The sequence below is a fragment of the Scyliorhinus canicula genome, chromosome 28 (assembly GCF_902713615.1).
Source record: "Scyliorhinus canicula chromosome 28, sScyCan1.1, whole genome shotgun sequence".
Lineage (NCBI taxonomy): Eukaryota > Metazoa > Chordata > Chondrichthyes > Carcharhiniformes > Scyliorhinidae > Scyliorhinus > Scyliorhinus canicula.
This window is the reverse complement of record NC_052173.1, coordinates 13,597,773-13,625,368: the sequence shown is the minus strand read 5'-3', so window position 1 is coordinate 13,625,368 and position 27,596 is coordinate 13,597,773. Positions and strand designations below refer to the sequence as shown.

The 27,596-nt window shown below is 49.6% G+C and overlaps 1 protein-coding gene across 7 annotated transcripts in view; it reads right to left on the bottom strand.

The window, feature by feature from the left end:
- The window catches only part of LOC119958223 (nuclear receptor subfamily 4 group A member 1-like), a 101,687-nt gene extending 74,541 nt beyond the window's left edge, over nt 1-27,146 (bottom strand). For 3 of the 7 annotated variants that reach the window (XR_005458980.1, XM_038786623.1, XM_038786628.1), the window contains exons 1-2: nt 26,916-27,146; nt 1,147-1,961 (exon numbers count right to left, since the gene is read on the bottom strand). Coding sequence is in view for 6 of the 7 variants with exons in the window: in XM_038786623.1 (XP_038642551.1) it covers nt 1,147-1,959 (813 nt within the window). In the remaining variant the exon portion in view is untranslated. Of the gene's footprint in view, nt 1-1,146; nt 1,985-10,138; nt 10,172-11,897; nt 11,972-13,027; nt 13,359-26,915 lie in introns of those variants that run through there. The other 4 variants (XM_038786627.1, XM_038786625.1, XM_038786624.1 and 1 more) reach the window with 4 other exon arrangements.
- Nucleotides 27,147-27,596: the final 450 nt, after the last annotated feature.

Here is a 27,596-nt window from a genome sequence, read left to right as displayed (position 1 = left end):
ACGCTCCTGGAGTCATCCGACTACTGGCCAGCACCAACACCGCCAGCACCGACATGGGCGACACCAGTGCATCTTTCTGGCCTTGCAACATCTTAACATAGAATACAGTGTTCCTGCCCCTTAGTTCCATCAATTTTCAGACGCTTATGGAGTGGGTCAAAGGTGGGAAAATGCTATGGGTAAGGTCAAAGCTGAGGTGGCAGGGCTAGATACAGAAAAACCTGAGTGGAAATTTGGTGAAGTGCAAATAGCCAACAGATAGGATAGTGCGGTCACAATCGTTGGCTGCACCTATAGTCTCATTATGTCAGCTAATCAACTCATTCTTCATACTCCGAGCTGTAACCTTATGAAATGTACTTCTGCAAACCATGGAATGTGGGAACTAATTGCAATGAAGACAGATGTATACAAATTTAAAAAAATAAATTTCGAGTGCCCAATTGGTTTTTTTTTCCAATTAAGGGGCAATTTAGCATGGCCAATCCACCTACCCTGCACATCTTTGGGTTGTGGGGGGTGAAACCCACGCAAACACGGGGAGAATGTGCAAACTCCACACGGACAGTGACCCGGGGCCAGGATCGAACCCGGGACCTCGGTGCCGTGAGGCAGCAGTGCTAACCATTGCGCTACCGTGCTGCCCCAATGCACGTGTACAAATGAACAATTTCCAAGTAATAGCTGCCATGCTGTTTGGACACTATCATGGCGTATACAAGATTAATCTACGTGACCTATTCAATGGCAATGAAAGACTTGTTTTTCTGCCTCCTCCAACTGCAGGATACCCCAGGGCACTTTTCAATCAATAAAGTCTTTTTGAAGAGCTGCTGTAATGTAGGATGTGGGGGTTGGGGGGGGGGGGGGGGGGGGGGGGGGTGGTCTTGCTCGTGTTTGAAACAGCGTCATGACTTCCCCCTGCATCTACGTGAGGGGGTAGTCTGTCTAATCTCTCAGGCAAGTAATGCCAACATTGCCAGTGCTTCCTCAGGACTGAGCTGGAGTACGAGCCCCGGATGGCTTTGGGTGACGTGAATGAACTGAGAGAAATAGATTGGGGGGTTACAGCAATGGAAATAGAGACTGGAAGAGAGTCAGGAACATCACCACACATGGCTAAGGTTGAAATAACCGGTCAAATACCTTGAAGAAACCTTTGCATCCTTCACAAGTTCGCACACCATAATGTTGGCAGGAAGCGTTATCTCCACACACAGCGCACTGGCCCTCACTCGAAGGGGGATTACGAACCGGTGGAGAGGGGATGGGATTGTCTATTACAATGGGACTGTCCAAGAGCCGTGGTCCACGGTCCATGGGTAGAGCAGGAAAACTCATGGAGGCTTGGTTGGTGGCATCATAAGACATGGTATCAACCAGTTGGTGGACTGTATTAGCTCCATGGGAGCTTGCATCGAGCCTCATGTGGCAATGCGGCACAGGCGATTCTGAAGGTACCTGTTTAAAGGAAAAGAATGAAAGCTGGGACACATTCTTTTGCTGATCTAATAAATGATCGACCTCACCATATTGCAGTGAGTGATGGGGGAAAGAATCATCCCATATGGACACTTGCTGCATTTGAAAAGCAGGGTTCGAAGGTGACGGGATGGAACAAGATCCATTGTAATATTGAGAAGATCCACACTGGGGTAGCACCTCTTCTAAATGCATGTTGATCGAAGCTGGGTAACAGCCAAACATTTGAACGTCCTCCACTTTAAATGGAGACTGCTGGTTAGAAAGCATCAGTTGGTACAAATAAGCATCAAAGTCTCCGTTGTTGCTGTCGATGAAAGTGTTGAAACTGGGCAGAGAAGTGGTGGCAGCGATCTCCGTGGGGGTGATGTCCATTCCAAACTTGACAAACTCAGGAGTCAAGAAGTCAGCATTGCAGTCCTCATATGGTCCTCCACCTTGTGGCAAGGTCCCATACTGTGCCTGAAGACAGGGCATCTCTGAAAAAGAAACATATTCAAACCTATTCAAGTTAGAAGGCTTTTTGCTCTTCGTTTTGCACTACTTATTAAAACAGGTGACGCACACGATGGCTGTCTAGTGACGTTCTGTAACGGTTTTGTTTCACCTCTCGAGGGCAAAGGTCAATTCTCCAAGATGGCCAAGTGCGTCAACTACTCTAGATTTGACAACAGATTATTCAAACCGGCAAGCCCATTGGACAATGGAATTGATAGCATCGAGCCAATGGGTGCAGACCAGTTTTGGCAATCAAATGTGACCCTCAGACCTTTCTTCCATTTAATCGCGATTATGGAGATACCTTTGACTCCGTTTGCAAAGGCTTGCATTGAGCCTGCTAAGCCCAAGCTGACCATTTTTTGGTTTGTTGTTTGAGTCTGCATAGGACCTCACGCATCGGAAAATGGGCGATTGAATAATCGCGTACCTGTCGGCAATGCTGCCTTTTCTTTTGTATAGTGACTGGATACAAGTCATGCAACTTAGCCACAAACAGATCGAGTGTAACAGAAGACGAGTCAGCAATCCAAGCAGTTGTTGGCCTAATGACAGCAGACATTCTCTGCACACATAAGTGGCCATTTGTCATCACTGAAAAATATATCTATATGTATATATTCAGCCCTCCAGCATGTCCCTCCAGAAAATTGAACCATCGTCAGATTAATAATAATAATCTTTATTGTCACAAGTAGGCTTACATTAACGCTGCAACGAAGTTACTGTGAAAAGCCCCTAGTCGCCACATTCCGGCGCCTGTTCGGGTACACGGAGGGAGAATTCAGAATGTCCAATTCACCAAACAGCACATCTTTCGGGATTGTGGGAGGAAACCGGAGCACCCGGAGGAAACCCACGCAGACACGGGAAGAACGTGCAGATTCCGCACAGTGACCCAAGCCGGGAATCGAACCCGGGACCCTGGCGCTGTGAACCAGCAGTGCTAATCACTGTGCTACCGTGCCGCCCAATCTTCTTAAATCGAACAAAATTGGAAAATGTATTAATCGTTCAACATGTCACAATGCCATGAAATTGTTCCGTGCCAAACAGTTTATTGTGTGAAAAAGAGAGCTTAAACGTAGGGAGGCAGGAATGGGAGAAGGCCATTCAACCCCTCGTGTTGCTTCTGCTATTTCATGAAATCGTGCCTGATCTGTATCTTAACTCCATCTACCCGCCTTAGTTCTGGAACCCTTATTGTCCTTGCCTAACAACCACCGCTCCATCTCAGGTTCGAAGTTCTCAGTTGACCTTTTAGGGCCCAGTTTGTACTATTATGAAGTAGGATTCTCTGGTTATTCAGATTGACACGCATCAATCGTGTGTTGAGTCACAGTGTGTGGGAGTGGGAGAAAGGAATGCAACACAACAAAACAAATTCTATAATCTCTGGTCCCTTTGAGTGTGGTTCGAGCAGAGAATGCAGGACTGCTGAATTACTTCCTTATTTTTGAAGAGGAAAATTAAATAAAATTTCTTCCCTTCGAACAATGTCCTGAGGGGACAGTTCCAAATAACAGTTGAGGCACTTCCCTTTCATTTGACAGCTGTTTTGTCCTCTTCATTAGTCTTTCTACAGATTTTTTAAAACCATCTGACAATATCATCTACAGTTTTTTCCAGTTTCAAAAAGGTATCATTCAGACTATTAAGTCCAGTGATAAACTCACCTGGTTACTGTATATATATATAGCAATAGAACTAGCTTTATGTGTAAGTGTACAGCGAGCTCTCTGTCACAAAACTACGCCTGGGCCTAAAATGGCCGCCGGCTCCGTCGTGTTACGTTGGCACAGTGGTTAACCCTGCTGCCTCACAGCCCCAGGGTCCCGCATTCAATTCCGGCCTCGGGTGACTGTCTGTGTGCAGTTTGCACGTTCTCCCCGTGTCTGTGTGGGTTTCCTCCGGGTGCTCCGGTTTCCTCCCACAGTCCAAAGATGTGCAGGTTAGGTGGATTGGCCGTGATAAATTGTCCCTTAGTGCCCAAAGATGTACAGGTTAGGTGGATTGGCCGTGATAAATTGCCCTTAGTGTCCAAAGATGTGCAGGTTAGGTGGATTGGCCATGCTAAATTGTCCCTTAGTGTCCAAAGATGTGCAGGTTAGGTGGATTGGCCGTGCTAAATTGTCCCTTAGTGTCCAAAGATGTGTGGGTTAGGTGGATTGGCCATGCTAAATTGCCCCTTAGTGTCCAAAAACGTTTAGATGGGGTTACTGGGTTACGGGGATAGGTTGGAGGTGTGGGCTTAAATGGGGTGCTCTTTCCAAGGGCCAGTGCAGACTCGATGGGCCGAATGGCCTCCTTCTGCACTGTAAATGCTATGACTCTATGATGAATATCGTACTGCTTATTGAGCCAGGTAGTGCCTTGCTTGGTGGATGTGTGAGCGGACGTACTCATGTGGATCATTCAAACTGGAAATGGGACTCTATGTCAGGAATCGGGACCAGACGAGGCCTGCAATGTTAATATCCATCTGGTACCTACCCAGAATGCACTGGGCCTGCGCGGCATTTCAAAGACAACAAAGGAAATCCAGAACAATTGAACTATGAACTGTGACGGGGCAGACCCAAGATAGCCCTTGGTGAAATTTAAAATGTGAGTGAGTCTTGTGGAGGGTGCTCTGTGGGTGAATTTCCTGGTGTAAAAATGGGGGTTCTGCCAAAGTGACGCCCGGCAGAACAGGAGGAAATTCATCCTGTCTGACTAGATTTACTGCTGACAGAAGCAGTAGACTTAAAACATCAGGGGTTCTCCTGGCCTTTTGATAGGTAGGCCTGTGCTCTGCTTTATGTGTCTGGCTTGCTTAATTTCTATAAATAAGCCCAGTTAGTTGACGAAAGATGAACTTAGCTTGCATGTGATGTGATGGCAGTACTGTCTTCTGGACTGTGCAATGAGCATCAATGATGTGAGATTCCACGAGTCCAGAAGGGTAGGAGAGGGGATGTGGCCATTTTACAGGGAGTGCTACGCCACGGCTGGAGGGAATGGCTGATTAAAGTACCCCAAGACAAAGGTGGCAGGGAGTTGTTCGACACCCAATCCTGTCATAAACCCGTTACCTGCCTCTGTGACAGAAGTCAGCAAACCTGACCCTTGACCTCCCCACCCCTATGTCGGGTGGTCAACATCAATTTGGGTGAGATTGCAGACTGAGCGGACGAAACGAATGCCAATTCCGGCGTGCAAGAGGCCCACCCTCATACTTTTATGACCCTATGGCCTGCATGTAAATCCTGCAGCCAAGCTATAGGGCCCTGAATGGGTCCAAATTGCGGACTGAAGATCGGGTCGGGGCAGGGTGAGGTGGGCAGAGAGGGTGGGCGATTCAGGACGTCAGCTGCTCAGATTCGATTCAAGCCCCCAGGTACCATGTAGTCTCCTGGTGGGGCAAGGTTGGGGGAGGTGAAAAACAGATTGAAGAGCAAACAGGGGGGGGGGGAAAAACTCGAAAAATTGCTGTCTGCGCTCTCTAAACAATCAAAACCAAACATGGGAGAATTTGGTGTCTCTCCTGTATGATGCAATCCCTGTTCTAAATAGAAATAGGCCCAGTTTTATATTGTTGGTGCACAATCCATCAATCAGCGCTCACTCCACAAGCCTGCCCCTCAAGGAGAAGCACCACCACCGAGCATCTAACCTTGATCTTCTCATAAGCCCTGGTCGACACTCGCACAAATCTTTGCGTCATCAGCAAACTTGCAGATCATTTGCCTTACGCCTTCCTCTGGATATTATTCTCTCACAGTCAATCAAATCAAAATGTCACCCGGCTCGAGAAAACCATAATTGTTTGGAATGCTTCATTTGTGCTGGCTTGGGCCTTCAGGAGTTGGTCTGGTTGCTAGCGGCAATGCATTCCCTTCTCTATTCCCTCGGGCAATCAATGTGTCCAGCAGCAGCAAACACTTGTGAACAGGACATTGAGAGTTCAAGCCCTCAGCAACTGACACTCCAGCAACATGCTGTGTTGATCAGATGAGGCCACATTTCCTTGCTCAGATAGGCATTTTAGAAGCCCCCACCCATTGCCCCACCAACCCCAGCAATGTTGGAAGAACCGACTGAGACACCCTCGATTACGACATAGGAGAGGATTGGTAATTCAAAGGCTTTAATTACCAGAGAACCGGACAGCTGCCGAGAAGTGTGCTCACCACATGCTGCCCAGTAAGCATCACCTTATATACCGTTTCCTGGGGGCGGAGCCAGAGACGGAGTCCCCCAGGGTTCCAAGCCCGGTCTTAAAGGGCCAATGTATTAAAGGCAAGGTACAGTTACAGCAGTTACCGATACCATTCATCACACCTACAAACATAATGAACAGAAACGGGGGTCGACCATGTTCCGCCATTCAATATGATCATGGTTGATCTTCTGCCTCAACTTCGTTTTCCCGCCTACTCCCCCTATCTCCTGAGAGGCCAGGAGAGGACTCCTGGGGCGCGATTCTCCCATATGGGGAGAAATCGTAAGGCTGGCGTCAAATCCGGGCGGGTTTGACGCCAGCCCCCCCCCCCCCTTCCCGACCGGGAACCGATTCTGGTCCCCGGTCGGGGCTAGCATCCCGACGCCGTAAACTCCGGCATCGCGGGCTTAACGAATTTCGTTAAGCCCGCTTGCCAGAGTTAGCGCCGGCTGACGCGTCATATGACGTCAGCCGCGCATGCGCGGATTGGAAGACTCCAACCCGCGCATGTGCGGATGACGTCATCGCGCATTTGCGCGAAACCCGCGCATGCGCGGGCCGGGATGCCCCTCAGCCGCCCCGCGAATGGATACTGCGGGGCGGCGGAAGGACAAAGAGTGCGCGGGCATCGGGCCTGCTGCCCGCGATCGGTGCCATGGTTTTAAAAATCGAGAGTTTACGGCCGTTTTTACGAACGGCCAGACCAGGTGTGTTTGCCGTTCGTAAAAACAGCCGTAAAGGGCTGGGAACTCGGCCCATCCATCAGCTGAGAATCGCTGCTGGCCGTAAAAAAACGGCGGCAGCGATTCGTATCGGGAGTCGGGCGTGGGGGGGGGGGGGGAGAATAGCGGGAGGGCGTCGGAACAGCGTGGCCGTAAAATTTTACGAGCCGCGCTATTCTCCGCACCGTCGGGAGTGCGGAGAATCGCGCCCCCGGTGTCTGAATCAACCAACGCTCATTTGCCAATTGACCATAAACAGATTAACCATTTCATTGCTGTTCCCGAGAGCGTGTTGTGAAAACAAAATGGCTGCTGCCTTCACCCGGATGAATAATTACGACACTTCAACATAATGCACTATTTTTCCACGTATTTAAGTAGGAATCAGGCACGACATAAATGCAAATTTTAAGTACAGATGCAAGAATGGTCAACTCTATTCAAAGAAAATCTGCTTTTCTGATACCTCCAGTCCTGACCCCCCCCCCCCCACCCCAGCTGATGGGCCAAAGGTCATGTCTCCAACTTCTGCTGTGCCATCATTAGGGGAGGTAGGACGCAGAGGATTCCCAGCAAAAGTGGAGGAGAAAATAATCAGGGAGCCAGATTTTGCAGAAAAAGACCGAAGCATCTTCATGCTAAATGCCAACATCTGGCATTCCTACCACACAACACCCGCGCGTGGGCATCCATCCCAGGCAGCAAACTCTCTCTCTGACAGGCTTGACTCTTTTTAACAAAGCATTAAAGACTAACTCGTCCTAAGAGATTTCTAAGGTTAAACCACGACTGTTATTCTGCACAAGGGCATATTGGAATTTTCAAGTGGGATTAGACATCTGCATCTGGCTTGGGGGCCACCTGGTGGTATCTTTAAGCTTCTGCAGCCTGCTGACTTTAAGAGGACGTCCCGAACAGTTGCTGTACCATTCAGCCACTGAAAGGCACCTGTTGCTGGCCATATCTAGTTGAGGAGAACATTTATTCCAGCGGTAGCCGGGGAGGACCTTTGACCCGGAAGTAATTGTGGGATGCAATTCTAACTGTGAACCTGGGGAGATCTCCAGACACTTAATGTGTCTCAGCCATTGCTTGCTCCGAGCTGCTTAACTCCAGGGCCACGGGCAGCAGCCAACCTTGTGGAGAACCCACCCCTACGACAATGACCACTTCCTCCCCAGTCTCACGGAGTAATTCTCCTGGAAACGTGTGGTCTCAAAGTTTTGGTTGGTCACGTTGCCATTTTCCTTTTTTCTACAGCGCAGGTTGGCCAGAGAATCCCCGCGATCGGCGTGAATCGCGCCACGCCGCCGGCACGCAATTCTCCGCAGAGCGGAGAATCGGCGCCATTGGCGCCGGCGTGGTTGGCGCGGCGCCAGTCGGGGGCCGCTCAACGCCTCCAGCCCGCCGACTCTCAGCCATCGTAAAAACACCGAGTTCCGCCGGCGCTGTCCACACCTGCTCTCAGTGGGCGGGAACTCGGCTTGGAAGGATCCATGGGGTAGCCTGTGGGGGGAGGGTGGGGGGGTTCCGACCCCGGGGGGGGGGGGGGGGGGGGCCACCGATGTAGCCTGGCCCGCGGTCGGGGCCCACCGATCGGCGGGCTGGCCTCTCTGGTTGGCGGCCTCCTTTCTTCCGCGCCGGCCCCTGTAGTCCCGCGCCATGTTGTGTCGGGGCCGGGGCGTTGGAGGAAGCCACTGCGCATGCGCACGTTGGCGCCGGTACCACTGCGCACGCGCGGATCCCGCGACGCCCAGTACACGCCGGGATCAGCAGCTGGTGTGGCGTGAACCGCTCCAGTGACGCGTCGGCGTTTCCGATGGCGTCAACACTTAGCCTCAGGGTCACAGAATCCCGCCCCAAATGTTTTATTGCATTAACAGTTAAAATATCACTTTGGATACGAGCAGAGGGATTGGGGAGGGCGTGCACTGTGTCCTCCAAAATAAAGGACACCATAAACTTGGCATCCTGAGCTGACACATACTAAATCTCTCCTCTCTAAAAAAAGCAATCAGATTACAAGGCCTTCTTGCTTGGTGCAACATTCATTTGTGAACAAGTTACTGGATAGACAGAAACAGCGGTGAGCCAAGAGCTGCGAGTGGCTTTTTCTGTGGTTTCTTCGAATATGTCACCCTGACTCAGAGTCACAGAATCATTTGCAGCACAGAAATAGGCCATTCGGCCCATCGGGTGGGCTCGCTTGTGAGGCACTCCAGTCAATCCATCGACCCTGCCCAATGCCCGTCATGCATGGACAATTCGACTGATATTGGAGAGTTGTGTCGATTTCAGCTTGAAGATGTTTACATAGAATCATAGAATTTACATGGCAGGAGGAGGCCATTCAGCCCATCAAATCTGCCCTGGCCCTTGGAAAGAGCACCCTACCGAAGCCCATGCCTCCACCCTATCCCCGTAGCCCAGTAACCCCAACTAACCTTTTTGGACACTAAGGGACAGTTTTATCATGGCCAATCCACCTAACCTGCACGCGGGCTGCGTTGGGCTTTGGGGGATTCACAGGCCACTCCGGCGACCTCGAAGATTGGGATGGCATTTAAAAATGGCGCCCCGATCTCGCGTTACACTGCAGAGTTCCTCAGTGTACGAAACAGGACTAATCATAGATTATCATAGAATTTACAGTGCAGAAGGATGCCGTTCGGCCCATCGAGTCTGCACTGGCTCTTGGAAAGAGCACCCTATCTGAGGTCAGCGCATCCACCCTATCCCAATAACTCAGTAACCCCACCCAACACTAAGGGCAATTTATCATGGCCGATCCACCTAACCTGCACATCTTTGGACTGTGGGAGGAAACCGGAGCACCCGGAGGAAACCCACGCAGACACGGGGAGGACGTGCAGACTCCGCACAGAGTGACCCAAGCTGGAATCGAACCTGGGACCCTGGAGCTGTGAAGCAATTGTGCTATCCACAATGCTACCGTGCTGCCCCTATGTGAGGCCTCAGCCACGCGTTCCCTGTTGAGGATCCTTATCAAACGCAAGTCACGTTTTATAGCCTTGTTTTTCTCAGCGCTGCAAGCCCAGGAAACACGCGCTAAACGCGCTCGCTATTTAGTTAAATTGTGCCCCTGGATTCAAATCCCACCACAATTTTCAAAATAAATTCATTAAAATCTGGAACTCGCAAGATTGTCGATTGTCATAAAAGCACATCTGCTCACTAATGTTCTTCAGGGAAGGAAATCTGCCGTCCTTACCTGGTCTGGCCTACATGTGACTCCAGATTCACAACAATGTGGTTGAGTCTAAGACTAGGGTCCTGAATCTAAGTAAAGGAAACGAAAATGGAATGAGGCGCGAGTTGGCGACGATGGATTGGGAAATGTCACTTAAAGGGATGACTGGATAGGCAATGGTAAACATTAAAAGAGCGCATGGGCGGACAGTAACAATAGGGATGGACAACAAATGCTGGCTTTGCCAGCAACGCCCACCTCACATGGAAGAATAGAAAATAAAATCAGCACTTCCATTCTGTTCTGAAAACTCAGAGACTCCTCAGCCTTCCCAGGTCGACCTGTAATCAACTGGCTTCTCCTATAGCTAATCACTGCTTTCTCTACCCTGTTCAAACATTTTCGCAAGCGCTGTGACTTTAACCTTTCATCCGGAGAAGATGAAAACAAATCCAGGAGCTATGGAGGAAAATCACAGGTGGGCATTAACCACGGAGCCAATCCTGAGTAGATTTCTGGAATTCTGCAACTTTGAATGTATGTACATGAAAGCAGTCGCACTCCCCCTCCCTCGGTTACACAGAGGGGACGTGATCGCTGGTATTTCTAACACACCTTGAGAAAACCCTAAAGCACTTCCAAAGCCAATTAGCCACACCTAGTGGCAGAATAAGAACTGCATATTTCTGTTCCCACCTTAACAACTGCCCCCCGCCAGGCACCATACACTTCCCACCCCCCACCACCCACATCATATCAACGAGTTGGTTTAGCTCACTGGGCTAAATCGCTGGCTTTTAAAGCAGACCAAGCAGGCCAGCAGCACGGTTCGATTCCCGTACCAGCCTCCCCGGACAGGCACCAGAATGTGGCGACTAGGGGCTTTTCACAGTAACTTCATTGAAGCCTACTCGTGACAATAAGTGATTTTCAAAAGGGGCTGTTTAGCACAGGGCTAAATCGCTGGCTTTTAAAGCAGACCAAGGCAGGCCAGCAGCACGGTTCGATTCCCGTAACAGCCCCCCCGAACAGGCGCCGGAATGTGGCGACTAGGGGCTTTTCACAGTAACTTCATTTGAAGCCTACTCGTGACAATAAGCGATTTACATTTTAGGGGCTGGTTTAGCTCACTGGGCTAAATCGCTGGCTTTTAAAGCAGACCAAGCAGGCCAGCAGCACGGTTCGATTCCCGTACCAGCCTCCCCGAACAGGCCCCGGAATGTGGCGACTAGGGGCTTTTGCACAGTAACTTCATTGAAGCCTACTCGTGACAATAAGCAATTTTCATTCATTTTTTTCATTTTTCAACTAATTTTCTCAACTCCTCCTATAACACTGTGCATTTGTGGGCACTGGTTGACAACAGGACTGGGCTTAGCAGCGATGCCTGTCACAGTTGAATGTCCCGCCCCCATTCGCTGCCCAGTCACACCGTGAACAACGGCTGTTTGGGCGTGGTATTGGCAGACAACCCAGTTCATCGGGTCGAGTCGTTGGAAAATAGAAACAAACCATCATTGTACGGAGAGACTTTTTTCAAATTTAGAGCACCCAATTTTTTCCAATTAAGGGGCAATTTAGCGTGGCCAATCCACCTACCCTGCACATCTTTGGGTTGTGGGGGTGAGACCCACGCAGACACGGGGAGAATGTGCAAACTCCACACGGACAGTGACCCAGAGCGTCACGGATCGAACCTGGGACCTCGGCGCCGTGAGGCATCCGCTGCGCCACTGTGCCACCTTGCTGCCCTTCCGGAGACGATGTCAGCTGTGCCCACCTGCTTCTCAAATACCACAAGTACAGCCCCTCGACGTCTTCCAATGCTCCCAGCGATCACCTCCTGGGGTGGAGCTTGCGAAATGGCTTCACACTTCAAGCCTGCTTTGAATGCAGACCAATGTGAAACCTGCCACTGGGTGTCACCATGGTTACCTTCACTAGGTCACTCCTCGCCATGCCAACAAGAAACTGAATGGGTAAATAACTTGGACTGAGGCTGGCTGGTACCATGACATTTAAGGAGGTTGGAAAACGATGTTAAGTCGAGCCAGTGGAAAGAAAAGGGTTAATGTATTTCAGATATCCTTCACTGACCCACCTGGGTGGAGGTTCTCGAACAATGGTTATACACAAGTTCACACAGAATCCTCGGTCTCCTTAGTGCAGAAGGATGACTTATATAATCGTTATAACCCACAAGGGACTTAACGGCAAGACGGCGAGATGAGTGTACACTGTACACACCTCCCACACAAAATGGGGTGGTACTGGGGGTTAATGATCATGCCCCTAATCTGGGAACCCATGTGAGATCAATGAGTTATGTAGGTCAGGTCAAATGTGAGATCGTTTCTCTTCTATCTACTAACGTGATCATGAAAACGCTGGTTCGCATTTTCAACCATTTTCAAATACATGCATTCAAAAACAAAGTCTGACTCCGCCGTCCATATCCCAACTCCCTTCACCTGTCACTCCCGACCTACAGTGGCTGCTGGTCCAGAAACGCCTCCATTTTAAAATGCTCACCCTCCCAGCAGGGGGCTAAACAGCTGGCTTGCAAAGCAGAACAATTCCAGCAGCGCAGGTTCAATTCCTGCACCGGCCTTCCCAAACAGGCGTCGGAATGTGGCGACTGGGGGCTTTTCACAGTAGCTTCATTGAAGCCTACTTGTGACAATAAGCGATTATTATTATTCCTTCCCCTGCCTATCTCTAGAACTTTCTTCAGCCCCCACAACCCTCTTACGATCTCTGCACTCCTCCAGTTCTGGCCTCTTGCACATCCTTTATACTAATTTACAGTCCTCCGTTGCCTAGGCCCGAGCCTATGAAATTCCCTCACTGGATTCTCTATCTCTCTCCCTCTCTCGACCTCCTCCTTAACATCTAAACTCTTTGGCCTACCTTTTGGTCAGCTGCCTTAATATCTCCTTATGTGGTCCAGTGTCAAATTCTGTTTGCAAGTTACTCCTGGGACACTGGCATTGTGTTAAAGGGCACTATTGTAGATGTACGTTGTTTGGTCACACACAAGTAGTTGCTTCCTATTTCAGCTTTTCACATGGAATCACCCCAATGATCACCTTTCAGATCATATGGATTTAGCAGACGGTTTTAAAACCAGATGCCCTCTTCTGCCACTACGCGTCCCCATTTATTGATGCTGGGGAGCAGAGCCAATACCCACAGGCCTGCCTGCATCGGTGGCAGCCAGCAAGTCCTAGAGTGGGACTCGAACCCAGGGCCATCCAGCTCAGAGGCAGGAGAGCTAACCCCCCACTGAACCACTCCCATTGTGACATACCTGAGTATTGTGTGATAATTACAGATTCATTTCATTGTGAGCTTGAAGACAGCACAATTGTGAGGTTTCCCCTGAGGGTTAGACAGAGCACGAGGGCACAGATACCGGCAGAGGCTCAGGCTGACTTTCGGGCCTATCCCACACGAGGATCAAGGAAGGGAGAAGTCAAGTGTCCGTTCCAGCCCTAAATTGCTCTCGCAATCCTCCTCATGGCTGAACTAGCTGGTGAAGAGTTAAGAGCAGGTCTCTAACCTGTACTTTAGCTTTGAAATGGTGAGAGGGGGGGTGGGGGGGGGGGGGGGGGGCTGGAGTTTGCGATGGGATTTGAGAGTGTGAAAAAAACGAACAAATGCGAATCCTTCACGATCGCGGAATAAAACATTCAATATTCATGCTTCGGGGCATTGGGAATGTTGTCAGATTTTGTTACGATGTGTCAAACAGTCTTTTAAAGAGGGTATTGTCAAGATTTGCAAACATGCAGCTAATGAGCACATAGAATAGGACACGACCAATGAGCAGTCAGGACTCTCAGGGGTGGTAATACACTATAAAAGGGATGACTCACTCACACCCCGCCTCTTTCCACAGACCAACATCTACAGAGTGAGACAGGGTGATACACTCAGCATCACCCCCCAGCACGTGGCTTAGAGCAAGGCTGGTTCAGTTAGACTGAGTTACTACATTTAGATTAGCAGAGAGTCGAACTCATTGAGAACTGCGCTAATAGTTCAATAAAACACATTGAACTCACTTCAAAGTCTGGAGCATCTTTTACTCAAAACTGCATCAAGTGGCAGCTTGTGTTAGTCCAAATTACATAACACAACATGGTACCAGGAGTCTGTTCAATCTAGTTAGTTCAACTCAGCAATATCCGTGATGACCAGCGAATGGAGACCGGCGCAATGGGAAGATTCAGGCTCCTCACCAGCTCAGGACCTCCGGCAATCTCAGTGCCAACTGGCGGACAATCAAGCAGAAATTTCAGCTTTATGTCGAAACATCAGACCTCAATGGTGCGTCTGATGCACGGAAGATACACAACATCCTCACAACAGCGGGCGTCCACGCCTTGGAAATAGTCAACTCCTTTCACTTCGCCGAAGACCAGGACAAGACAAAGTTTCAGACCATCCTGGACAAGTTTGACAGCCACTGTGAGGTGGACACCAACAAAATCTTCGAGCGCTACATATTCAAGCAGCGATTGCAAGGTTAAGACGAACCCTTCAACTCATATTTAACTAACCTTAGACTGCTAGCGCAATCCTGCAACTTTGGTGATATCACTGATTCCATGATCGGAGACCAAATCGTTTTTGGAGTTCACTCTGATCCTCTGAGGGAGCAGTTACTGAAGATCAAGCATATGACCCTGCCAGTCGCGACTGAAACATGCACAGTGCATGAGCACGCTAAAAATCGCTATTTCCAGTATGAAGTGGCAGAAAACGATAGACTAGCCTCCCACGAGTGTGCAGGCCATCTCCCGGATGCAGCGCCTCAACATTAACGAAAGCGGCCATTTTGCGTGCTCTTCCCGGGGCCCGACGCGTGTGCGATGCGAACAGGCCAACGAAGCGGCCGAAATCCGCACTGCGCAGGCGCAGACGTCTGAGAAACGCAGTGTGCATGTGCAACGACGCACGGAGCGTCAGGACCCCGACGTCATGACCTGTTCGAACTGTGGCACCGCCCATTTAAAGAAACACTGCCCTGCAAGAGGCAGACGCTGTTTAAACTGCGGGAAGCCAGGCCACTATGCAGCCCTGTGCAGATCTGCACCAATCAGGAGCCAGCGTTCCCAATTCCGACGATGGCGCATCCGGAATGTGCACCAACGCCTACAGGATTCTGATCCCGGCAGTTCAATGGATCCAGATGCTGAATGCCTGGACAACGCCTACTGTGTGGGCATTATTACAACGTGTGAATGTGCCACATCAGACACATCGCAAGTCCAGTCAATCCTAGCTGTGGATTCTGAGGACGAATGGCGAGCAGTGATGAAGGTCAACCACTGCCCCATCCAGTCCAAGCTGGACACAGGTACCTCTGCCAACCTCCTCTCACAGGCAGACTTCAGGCGCATTAAGAAGCCCCCCACGTTCCTTCCAGCTGCCTGCAAGCTCCTGGATTACAACGGGAATGCCATTACGGCACTGGGATCCTGCCATCTGCACGTATCCAACCGACACACACAAGCACGGTTACGCTTTGAAATTGTTAAGCCGGACAGGGCATCCTTACTAGGTCCGCACGTCTGCAATCAGCTGAACCTCATTCAAAGGGTTTACTCCACGACATCCTCCCATGTGGATCTTCAGGCCGGCATCGACTACATCCTCGCTCAGTATCCAGATGTGTTCAGCAGGATGGGCACGCTGCCGTATCGATACAATATTCTGCTACAGCCTGATGCCAAGCCAGTGATCCACGCACCACGACGCTTCCCTGCTCCACTGAGAGATCACCTGAAGGCACAGCTCAAGGACCTTCAGCAGAAAGGCATCATATCCAAGGTCACCGCACCGACTGACTGGGTCAGCTTGATGCTGTGCGTAAAGAAGCCTTCGAGAGACCTGCACATCTGCATTGATCCCAAGGATCTCAATAAGAATATCGTGCGGGAACACTACCCCATCCCGAAGCGGGAGGAACTCAGAGTGAGCTGGCACACGCGCGCTTCTTCACCAAATTGGCTGCATCACCGGGATTTTGGCAAATCCAGCTGGAAGAGTCCAGCAGAAGGCTCTGCACCTTCAATACGCCTTTTGGCAGATATTGCTACAATCGCATGCCATTTGGCATCATCTCGGCATCGGAGATATTCCATCGCATCATGGAGCAGATGATGGAAGGAATTGAAGGGGTTTGTGTGTACGTGGACGACATCATCATATGGCCCACGACCCCTGAAGAACGTGTGTCCCGTCTCCAGAACGTATTCCGTCTTGTACAGGCCGACGGCCTAAAGTTAAACAGGTCCAAATGTTGTTTTGGCACACTGATGCTCAAGTTCCTAGGCGACCAGATCTCACAGCATGGTGTGCGCCCGAACACAGACAAAATCACGGCCATCGAGGCGATGAAGGTCCTTGAGGAAAAAAAGGCGGTGCTGCGCTTCTTGGGTATGGTCAGTTTTCTGGGCAAGTTCATTCCAAACATGGGCACACACACCACGGCCCTACGCAACCTGGTGAAAAAGTCAACTGCCTTTGAGTGGAAGGTGGCGCACCAGACAGTGTGGCTGGAGCTGAAAGCCAAGCTCACCACTGCACCAGTCCTGGCATTCCTCGACCCAGACCGGGAGACACAGATGCGAGACAGGATGGCATCAGTGCGGTGTTGCTTCAACGAGATGACACATCGTCCTGGGCACCAGTAGTCTCCGCATCAAGGGCGATGACGCCCACTGAAACCAGATATGCACAGATTGAGAAGGAGTGCTTGAGTCTTCTCACCGGCATTCTCAAATTTCATGGTTATGTCTACGGCCTGCCGACATTCACTGTCGAGATGGATCATAGGCCTCTGGTCCACATCATCCACAAGGACCTGAATGACGTGACGCCTCGGTTGCAGAGAATCCTGCTTAAACTTAGGAGGTATGACTTCAACTTGGTGTACAGACCTGACAAGGAGCCCATCATCGCTGATGCATTGTCCCACTCCGTCACCTCGCCCAGTGAGCCGCTGGAGATCATCCAGCACATCGAATCGCAGGTGCAGCTGTGTGCTAGCACTCTCCCAGCGACAGATGAGAAGGTAGTTCTCATCTGTGATGAGACAGCCAAAGACCCCCTCCTGCAGCGCGTCATCCACAACCTCACCAATGGCTGGCAGAAAGGGCAGTGCCCACAATTTTACAATGTGAAGGATGACCTGATGGTGATTGATGGTGTCCTCCTCAAGCTGGACAGGATTGTCATTCCACTCGGTCTCCAGAGCTTGGTGCTGCACCAGATTAATGAGGGATATCTGGGCGTCGAATAACTGAGAAATGGTAGATTGCATCAACAAGGAGCTAGTGTGGGGGAGATTGGCTGAAAGGTGCCCAATTCAGTGCTAAAATAGAATTACATCCAGTCTATGACATTGACACAGACAATTCAGCCTAACTGCCCCATGCTGGTGTACATGCTCCATGCGATCCTCCTTCCATAGAATTCCTGCGGTGCAGAAGGAGGCCATTCAGCCCATTGAGTCTGCACCTATCCCCGGCACCCCGTGCATTGATCATGGCTAATCCACCTAACGTGCACATCTTTGGACTGTGGGAGGAAACCGGAGTGCCCGGAAAGGAGGGGGGTGGTGTAGTGATGTTGTCACTGGTCTAGTAATCCAGAGACCCAGGGTAATGCTCTGGGGACCTGGGTTCAAATCCCGCCACGGCAGATGGTGAAATTTGAATTCAATAAAAAAAATCTGGAATTAAAACTGTAATGATGACCATGAAATCGGGAGGCAATGTGGCACAGTGCTTAGCACTGCTGCCTCATGGCGCCGAAGACCCGGGTTCGATCCCGGCCCCGGGTCACTGTCCGTGTGGAGTTTGTACATTCTCCCCGTGTCTGCGTGGGTCTCGCCCCCACAATCTAAAAGATGTGCAGGGTAGGTGGATTGGCCACGCTAAATTGCCCCTTCATTAGAAAAAGTAATTGGGTACTCTAAATATTTGTTAAAAGAAAAAAAAAATGATGACCATGAACCCATTGTCGATTGTCGTTAAAAACCCATCTGCTTCACTAATGTCCTTTAGGGAAGGAAATCTGTTGCCCTTACCCGGTCTGGCCTACATGTGACTCCAGACCCACAGTGACTCTTAACTGCCCTCTGGGATGGGCAATAAATGCTGACCCAGCCAGTGACACCCAGAGCCCAAGAACGAATATTAAAAAGTAAACAACGGGGAGAAAGTGCAAACTTCACACAGACACCCAAGGCTGGAATCGAACCCGGGTCATTGGAGCGATGAGGCAGCAGTGCTAACCACTGTGCTTCCAACTCTATTTGATATATAAACCTTTCTATTTCTTTCTCCCTCGTGTGTTTAGCTAGCTTTCCCTTAAATGCATCTCTGTGATTGACCTGCTGTGTCGTGTTGGTCCGGGTTCCATATTCAAACCACTTGCTGAGTATCGAAGTTTCTCCCGAGTCCCCTACTTGACTCATCAAATTAGTTCTGGACTTCCCCCCCCCCCCCCCCCCCCCACCAACAAGTTGATACATCTGCTCCACATTCACCCGATCGAACCCCTTCCGAATCTTAAAATCTCTATCAGATCACCTCTCGGCCTTCTGGAGCAAAAGGCCCTAGTCTGCTCAGCCTTTTCTGTTCAGTTCTCGTATCATTGTTTTTGCAACTTCCCCAATTTCTCTTTCTGCTTTTTTCAAAAAATTAATGTACTACTGTGCCGCCCTTTTTTGACTATCTGAACACTTCATACATAGAACATAGAACATAGAACATAGAACAGTACAGCACAGAACAGGCCCTTCGGCCCTCGATGTTGTGGCGAGCCATGATCACTTTACTCAAACCCACGTATCCACCCTATACCCGTAACCCAACAACCCCCTTAACCTTACTTTTTAGGACACTACGGGAAATTTAGCATGGCCAATCCACCTAACCCGCACATCTTTGGACTGTGGGAGGAAACCGGAGCACCCGGAGGAAACCCACGCAAAAATATGTTTTGAGAGTTTTTGAATCATATTTTCAGGCAGTGAGTTCCCACCACCCTCTGGGTGGAAACATTTCTCCTCAACTCCCCTCCTCTACCTCCACCTTAAACTTATGCCCCCCCCTGGTTATTGACCCCTCTCCTAATGGAAAAAGGTCCTTCCAATCCTCCTATCTATGCCCCTCATAATCTTAGACACCTCAATTGGGTCCCCTCTCAACCTTCGTTGCTTCAAGGAAAACAGCCCCAGCCTATCCAATCTCTCCTCTAGCTCAGACCCTCTGACCCAGGCAACATTCTGGTGAATCTCCTCGGTACCATCTCCAGCACAATCACATCCTTTCTATAATGTGGTGACCAGAACTGCACACAGCACCCCAGCTGTGGCCTAACCAGTGTTTGTTTTATGCATTTTGTTTTACAGCTTCATGTTTTATCAGTGGCACTCCTCGAGAAAGGAGATATTTTTGCCTGTTTTGCACTTGATAACCCTGATGCAACCCAGTGACTCCTTGTTGGTTTATTTAGAACAGGGAGATTAATTTCTTTCTAAACTGGGGTAGTGAGATCCTGTGGTTGGTTGACTCAACAGCAAACTGGGTGTCATCAATGACACAACAACACCCACAACCATGTACAGAAATAGGTCAAAATCGAGTATCACCGTTCTATCCGCGTGTGATATTATTAAACGGTGAAATGCTTTCCCACTTTTGACACCCAGGAACATCAACAGGGTCAACTAAAAATGGGGATCTAAACCAGGATCGTCCGACTCCAATTATTTTCGCAGGAAATCCCACTGAACTATATTCAGGGTGAAGTGCTTCGTAAAATACGATGAAGGAATGTTAGCAGGGCGATTTGAAATAAATCCTCAGACAGGCCTGTCAGCCTTTGAGGGGAGCGAAGCAAGGTTAACATTTGGGGTCGATGACCTTTCACTGGAACTCAGCATCGACCTGAAAGGTTGACTCTATTTCACTTCACACAAGCCCCCCGACTTACATTTGATATAGGAGCAGACAAGTAGGCCATTCGGCCCCTCTCCGCCATTCGATTAGATCATCGTTGAACTGCTTGCATCTCAAGTTCTACATTTCCATCTACCCTCCGATTAACTGATTGCCTTATCAAACAAGAATCTCTCTACTTCCCCCTTAAAAATATTCAGTGACGCAGCCTCCACCGCCTCTTGAGGCAGAGTTCCAAAGTAGCACAGACCTCCTGAACATTTCCGGCATTTTCTGATTTTGTGACAGATTCCCAGAATCCGTAGTACTTTGTTCTTGCATGAGAGAAATTTGGAGTACTGGTACAATATTGCATCCAACGACATGATAAAGTCAAAGTGAAGCCAACATTTCTTTTTAAAAAGGCCACAAAACTCACCAGGCAGTTTGCCTATAAAAGTTACAGCGACCTCAACAACAACAAGTTGCATCCATATACAGGGTGACGGGGATAGGGTGGAGGATTGGGCCGAGGTAGGGTGCTCTTTCGGACAGTCGGTGCAGACTCGATGGGCCAAATGGCCTCCTTCTGCACTGTAGAGATTCCTTTCTATGATTCGACATAGCACCTTTCATACAGTGGAGCGCCAAATACGCCTTCACAGGAGCATTAGCAAATAAAATTGGACGGTAGCACAGTGGGTAGCACTGTTGTTTCACAGCACCAGGGTCCCGAGTTCGATTCCCGGCTGGGTCACTGTCTGCACGTTCTCCCCGTGTCTGTGTGGGTTTCCTCCGGGTGCTCCGGTTTCCTCCCACAAGTCCCGAAAGACGTGCTGTTAGATGAATTGGACATTCTGAATTCTCCCTCTGTGACCCGAACAGGCGCCGGAATGTGGCGACTAGGGGCTTTTCACAGTAACTTCATTGCAGTGTTAATGTAAGTCTATTATCATAGATTATCATAGAATGTACAATGCAGAAGGAGGCCACTCAGGCCATCGAGTCTGCACCGGCTCTTGGAAAGAGCACTCTACCCAAGGTCAACACCTCCACCCTATCCCCATAACCCAGTAACCCCACCCAACACTAAGGGCAATTTTGGACACTAAGGGACAATTTATCACGGCCAATCCACCTAACCTGCACATCTTTGGACTGTGGGAGGAAACCGGAGCACCCGGAGGAAACCCACGCACACACGGGAAGAACGTGCAGACTCCACACAGACAGTGACCCAAGCCGGGAATCAAACCCAGGACCCTGGAGCTGTGAAGCAATTGTGCTATCCACTGTGCTACCGTGCTGCCCTACTTGCGATAATAAAGATTATTGTTACAAGAAGAGATATTGGGGCAGGGGATCAAAAGCTTGCTCAAAAAGTAGGTTTAAGGAGTGTTTTAAAAGGAGCAAAGACACAAAGCGGGATTCACCGTCGGCCGACACTGAAAACGCCAAACGCGATTGGACGGAAAATCGCCTCCAATGGCAAAATCGCAGTCGGTGCCTGTTTGACGCCAAATCGGGATCCCTCCGGCACCCCAAAAATGGCGTAAAAGCGTCGCTCGCCACGCGGCGTTTATTCTCCGGAGGCCTCCACGATTCGCCGCCTCTGATGGGCCGAGTTCCCAATGGCGCGGTTCGCTTGTGGTCTCAGCGGTTGGGAATCCGGCCTGACGGCTGAGGACTGTGTCCAGGCCGGCACAGTTAGCCGGGAGCCATGCTGCTGGCCGGGGGGGGGGGGCGCTTCCCCGAGGGCTTGGGGGACTGGTGGGGCTGGCCAGGGGTGGTGCTTTGAGGCTGTATTTGGCAGGTCAGGTCCGCGCACGGCCGGCGCCATGTTGTACAGCGCGACTGCTGCAGCGTCGCCGTGCGCATGCGCGGCCATGGACCCGGCCATTCTCCGGCCGTTTTTGGTGCGGGGGCCAGGTGTTTTACGCGGTGCCGCTGCTCGCCCCCCCCCACCGGTCTCCGAATCGGTGAATGTTCGCCGGCAATTTTGGCGTCGTAGAACGCCGGTGTCAGCACTTAGCAGCAGAAACGGAGAATCCAGCCCACAACCTCAGGGCCTGAACAGTTGAAGGCATGGAGCAATTAAAATCAATCGCTCTCTGCGTCGTTCCAGCTACCTCGCAGGAGTATAATGGAACACTCATGGGACACACGGATGGAAGTCGCAAAACAGGCAGTATCATGGAGACCGTCCATTATGTGTCTGTCCATTGTCACTTTGATACAGCTAAATATCGGCCATGTCACAGAGCAGTGGCTTCCCTCCCATCCCCGGCCATAATCCAATGCCCCCCTCACCGCATTTCAAATGTGCGATGTTTTCAATCGCTCCAAACGATTCAGGACCAATCTCACATTCGCCTTTCACCAGCACACAGGTTGGAGAATGTCTCACAAGCTCATTCGCCTAACTTGACATTCTCCACCACACATTTAGTATTGGCAGGGGGCTGCAGTGGGTGGGTGGGGACGGGGCAATCCTTTTAAACCTAGGGATACGACACGATCACATTGTATGCTTAAATAAGAATCCTCCTCATTGGGATCCATTTATATTTTCTGTACACACCATGACAATCGTAGAGATTTTTGTTCCCTGACTTGGAAATATATCGGCCGTTCCTTCACTGTCGCTGGGTCAAAATCCTGGAACTCCCTCCCTAACAGCACTGTGGGTGTACCTACACCTCAGGGACTGCAGCGGTTCAAGAAGGCAGCTCACCCCCACCTTCTCAAGGGCAATTAGGGATGGGCAACAAATGCTGGACTAGCCAGCGACGCCCACATCCCATAAATCAATGTTAGTCCGCTTTGAAATTCATACTTAGCTCTCTCATAGTTCCATCCTCATCAATCATTCTCAACAGGCCACTTTGCATCTTTCTCTTGCTCCCCCTACCCAACCCTCAACCCCACTTTTCTTATGTTCCTCTGAGGTGTTCACCAATAGGAGGGGTGCAAGCTGTTTTGTTGCAATGTTCCAAGCTATGGGGAAACAAATAAGTCATCACATCACAGTGAGACTGTTCTACGCTTTGGGTGGAGATTCTGGTTAAATCTCACGCAGGGTGTCTTTTGCAAAGTATTCGTATTCAGATGCCGAGTCTTGGTGTGCACTTCCAACATTCTCGAGTTTCATTTCAGGTTCCCAAGCTCAGCAGTTATGCTATTTTAACCCCCCACCCCTTCGTCCCTCTTTGGTAGTACCCAATACTGGGCAGCACGGTAGCATTGTGGATAGCACAATTGCTTCACAGCTCCAGGGTCCCAGGTTCGATTCCCGGCTTGGGTCACTGTCTGTGCGGAGTCTGCACGTTCTCCCCGTGTGTGCGTGGGTTTCCTCCGGGTGCTCCGGTTTCCTCCCACAGTCCAAAGATGTGCAGGTTAGGTGGATTGGCCATGATCAATTGCCCTTAGTGTCCAAAATGGCCCTTAGTGTTGGGTGGGGTTACTGGGTTATGGGGATAGGGTGGAGGTGTTGACCTTGGATAGGGTGCTCTTTCAAAGAGCCAGTGCAGACCCGATGGGCCGAATGGCCTCCTTCTGCACTGTAAATTCTATGATAATCTCTGATAATACAGTGAGCGCAATGGCCCAAGAAAGCAGGAAAAGTCCTTTGTGATTGTTGCAAATGACACCAGGGAACGCCAGGTAAATGTGGCAACATGCCAGGGGTGTGTGCAGGTTTGCCCCTGCAGCCCTGCTTCCATATCTTTCCCCGGGCCATTTGGCCCATCAGCCTAGCAGTATGGCAACGACAGAGTTTGTTCTCGGTTAGGGAGAGACTGTGGTTGTAGCAAAAAAAAAAAAATCTCATCAACAATAAATGAAAACCAGCCAAATGGCCCATAGCTGGCCGGAGAGCATGGGCATCGCACCATCGGAGTTAAACGTTCCCCCTCACCCTGCAGCTCGAAAAAGATTCAGCGGTACAAATGGGCGAGCCGTCAATCACAGCAACTTCCAGTCATTCCTAACTTACGGCCAATCCCTCCCTTGCCTCGCTGCATGCCCACTTCCCACATAGTAAGAAAGGCTCAGTGCATTGAAACCCAGTGTCGTCATGGCAGCGAATCCTGAGCCAATGCATTTTGCGAGTGGCATCTTCTCAACGACTCGGCACGTTTAAATCAAGTCCTTATTTTGTCGTCAATAAACCCTTTCAAAAATAAATAGAAGCAAAATACTGCAGCTGCTGGAAATCTGAAATAAAAGCAGAGAATGCTGGATAAATTCAGCACGTCTAGCAACATCTGCGGAGAGAGAAACAGAGTTGACATTGTCTTTAACTCGGTTTCTCTATGGGGCAGCACGGTGGTGCAGTGGGTAGCACTGCTGCCTCACGGCGCTGAGGTCCCAGGTTCGATCCCGGCTCTGGGTCACTGTCCGTGTGGAGTTTGCACATTCTCCCCGTGTCTGCGTGGGTTTCACCCCACAACCCAAAGATGTGCTGGCTAGGTGGATTGGCCATGCTAAATCGCCCCTTAATTGGGAAAAAATAATTGGGTACTCTAAATTTTTTTTTTAAACTCTGTTTCTCTCTCTATAGATGCTGCCAGACCTGCTGAGTTTATCCTGCATTTTCTGTCGTTTAAAAATAAATGTCATCGCTCGAGATGAGATGAGGAGAATTATTTTCTCTCAGAGTCAGAGTGTCTCTGAAACTCTCTTCCTCAAAAGGCAGTGGAAGCCGAATCTTTGACTATTTTTAAGGCAGAGCTAAACAGATTCTTGATTCACAAGAGGGGTGAAAGATTATTGGGGGGTGAGCAGGAAGGCGGGGGGCTGAAGTTACACTCCGATCAGCCACAATCTTATGGAATGGCGAAATTGGCTTGAGGGGCTGAATGGCCTCGCCTGCCCCGATTCGTATGTTCCTTTAGCAGGCACACAATCAAAGTGGCACTGGGCTATCATGTTATTAAAACCTGAAAGACACCAGCCACCTGTTAATCCGTTTTAGATTTACACTTGTGAGTAGCCTTTCCCCTTGGCATTCAGCAAATCACATACCCTGGATTTAACCTCAGATATCTCCTCTCAAATTTAGTTGCCTAATGAATTTCTGGATTTTGAAATATGTTTTAGAAATCAAAGTTCGGTAGGCGGACATGTCCTTTTGTTTTTGAAACTTTTAATCAGTTATATGGGTTGGAATAACAACATTCTGGCACTATCACATTCACAATCCTGAACAATGGTACTCCTGGTTACCTTCTATTGTTTCAACTGGTGGAGAATTTTATTCGCCAGTTGATTGCGAATACAATTATTACATTGTTCTCCCTCTCTCTTCCATACCCGAATTGGAGATGTTGTTCAAAGTGGTTTTAATGGTACAGTGTTCACTAACTGTTAAACTCAACAGGCTGGGTTCGATCCCTAGTCTGCACAATCTCAGCTGGGTGGAGTTGAATGTCAGAATTGGTCTCAACTGGCCTGAGGGAAGGGGGGGGGGGGGGGGAGCAGCCAACATACCCAGCAGAGTAACAAATCCTCATGAAATAAAATAAGGGGCACTTCAACCGGGGGGACCGTTGGGTCGGGTGGGCGTTGGAGGAGGGCATTCAGCATGAGAGGGGACTGAGGAAGGACAGGGCTTGAGACAATATTAGCCGGGTGGGGTGCAGGGATTAAAATCAACTGAAGATAATGTGACTCAATCTCTCCGTTGGCTCATTCACTCAAACTCGCCCTGGGGCAGTCTCCCACAAGCTGCCCGAGAAATATGGGGCAGGACAGCATCTCCCTCAGGGGCAAACTGTCAAAACAAGGGACTGTCCCTGAAAATAAGGGGCAGTTTGGTCACCTTGGTCCCTGCACGGGTGGGCGCCAGGCAAGGGCAGAATTGGGCGATTGGCACGATGCCACTTCTGCCTGAATGCCCGTCAACACTCACCGCCTCGGGCTCGCAAAAAGCCACTTGGGTGAGACACGCCGGAGATCGACCAGTCCCCCAAGGATCAATGAACACAGCCTGTGTCACTGCCTACAGGAGAAAGCAGGACAGGGAGAAATCCTTTTACAAAAGAGCCAGTCTAAAAATAAGACCACTGACTCACCTCACATCTCAATGATCTCTGACCAATGATCAATGATCACAGCTGTTCCAGAAACCACCTCACTGAAGATGCCAATGCCTTTGAAAGTTGTAAAAATCCTGCCATTCCAGCAATGCATTTCCACAACTTTTAAGAGCATAAAAACGAACAGTTGTTCCTACCCAGAGGAGTTGGCAGAGGGGTAACAGACCCGCCAATGCCCCAACATTCGAATGCAACTGACATGCAGAACTTGAGAGCTTTGCTACTGCTGGCAACTATCAATTAGAAGCTGCTGACCCTCTGTCTTGTACGGGTCATTAATATTGCAAAATCCTACACTCCCCGCCGGCTGAGAGGGAGCGAGCCCTGTACAACCTTCCCAGCGCAAACACAAGAGGAGTTCATACCCACATCTGAAGCAAGCCTGCTTTCTTCGAATGACATCTGACAAGTCTATACACAAAACGCATGCATCTACAAACACAGGAGCAAATGAAAACCTCTTGTGCAATAACACTCAAAACATGCCAAGAATACAATAGGCTGCGTGTTCGACTTGTCATTTTTGTTTTACTTTGAAACAGTTGTAAACAGCAAGAAACACAAATAAAGCTCGTTCAAGGAGCGAAACCAAGATTAAAACAAGGGGAAAGCACACATCTTTAAACATTGCTTCGGACTCAAAGTAAAAACAGATTGATGTCCCTCCAGATGTGAATTCATAATATATTTTTGAAAAACCAAAAAAACAATCAGAAAGCAAGTTATATTTGCAATACATACCTGATTGTAATTTATGTACACTTATATCTTTTGGGTTTTTTTAAGAATCCAGATCAAAATGTTGCATAGTTTGTTTTAAACTCCCTTCCCCCCCCCCCCCAAAAAAAATTAAAATCCCAGTGGATGACTTCGGTTGTACAGCAATGCAGCGAGGGTTTGAAGCCACCTGCAAGAGTTGCCGTGGATTTCCAGCGAGTTTTATTTTTTGTTTGCAACCTCCCTCACTGACTGACAGCCTCCCAGCTTCTGGGAATCTCTCTTGTCAATGTCACTTGTAATGAACTATCCATTACGTCTGGGGAGGGCGGACCTGCTCCTATTGGTCAGCCGCCCAGCCTGTGGGCGGCACCCCGACTGGGAATGGAGCCAATGGCTGACGTGCGTTGAGCTCCATTGACGCACAGGAGGTGGCTAAATATAGTGGCAAGGTGAGTTGCTGGAATCTGTGGGAAAGAGGATGTTCCTCCATGCCACCTGCACTGAAAGCAACTATATTTAGACCCACAGGCTTCACCACATCTATTATCTGACATGGCAGAAAGAAATGCAAACATCACTTTAGGGTGGGGGTTGCCTTTGTTCTAAAAGAGAGAGAAAACACACACAAGGCTGGATACACGCAAGCAAGTGGAAGAATTCAGGTCGATTACTTTTGTTTTTAAAGACATTCATTCATGATGA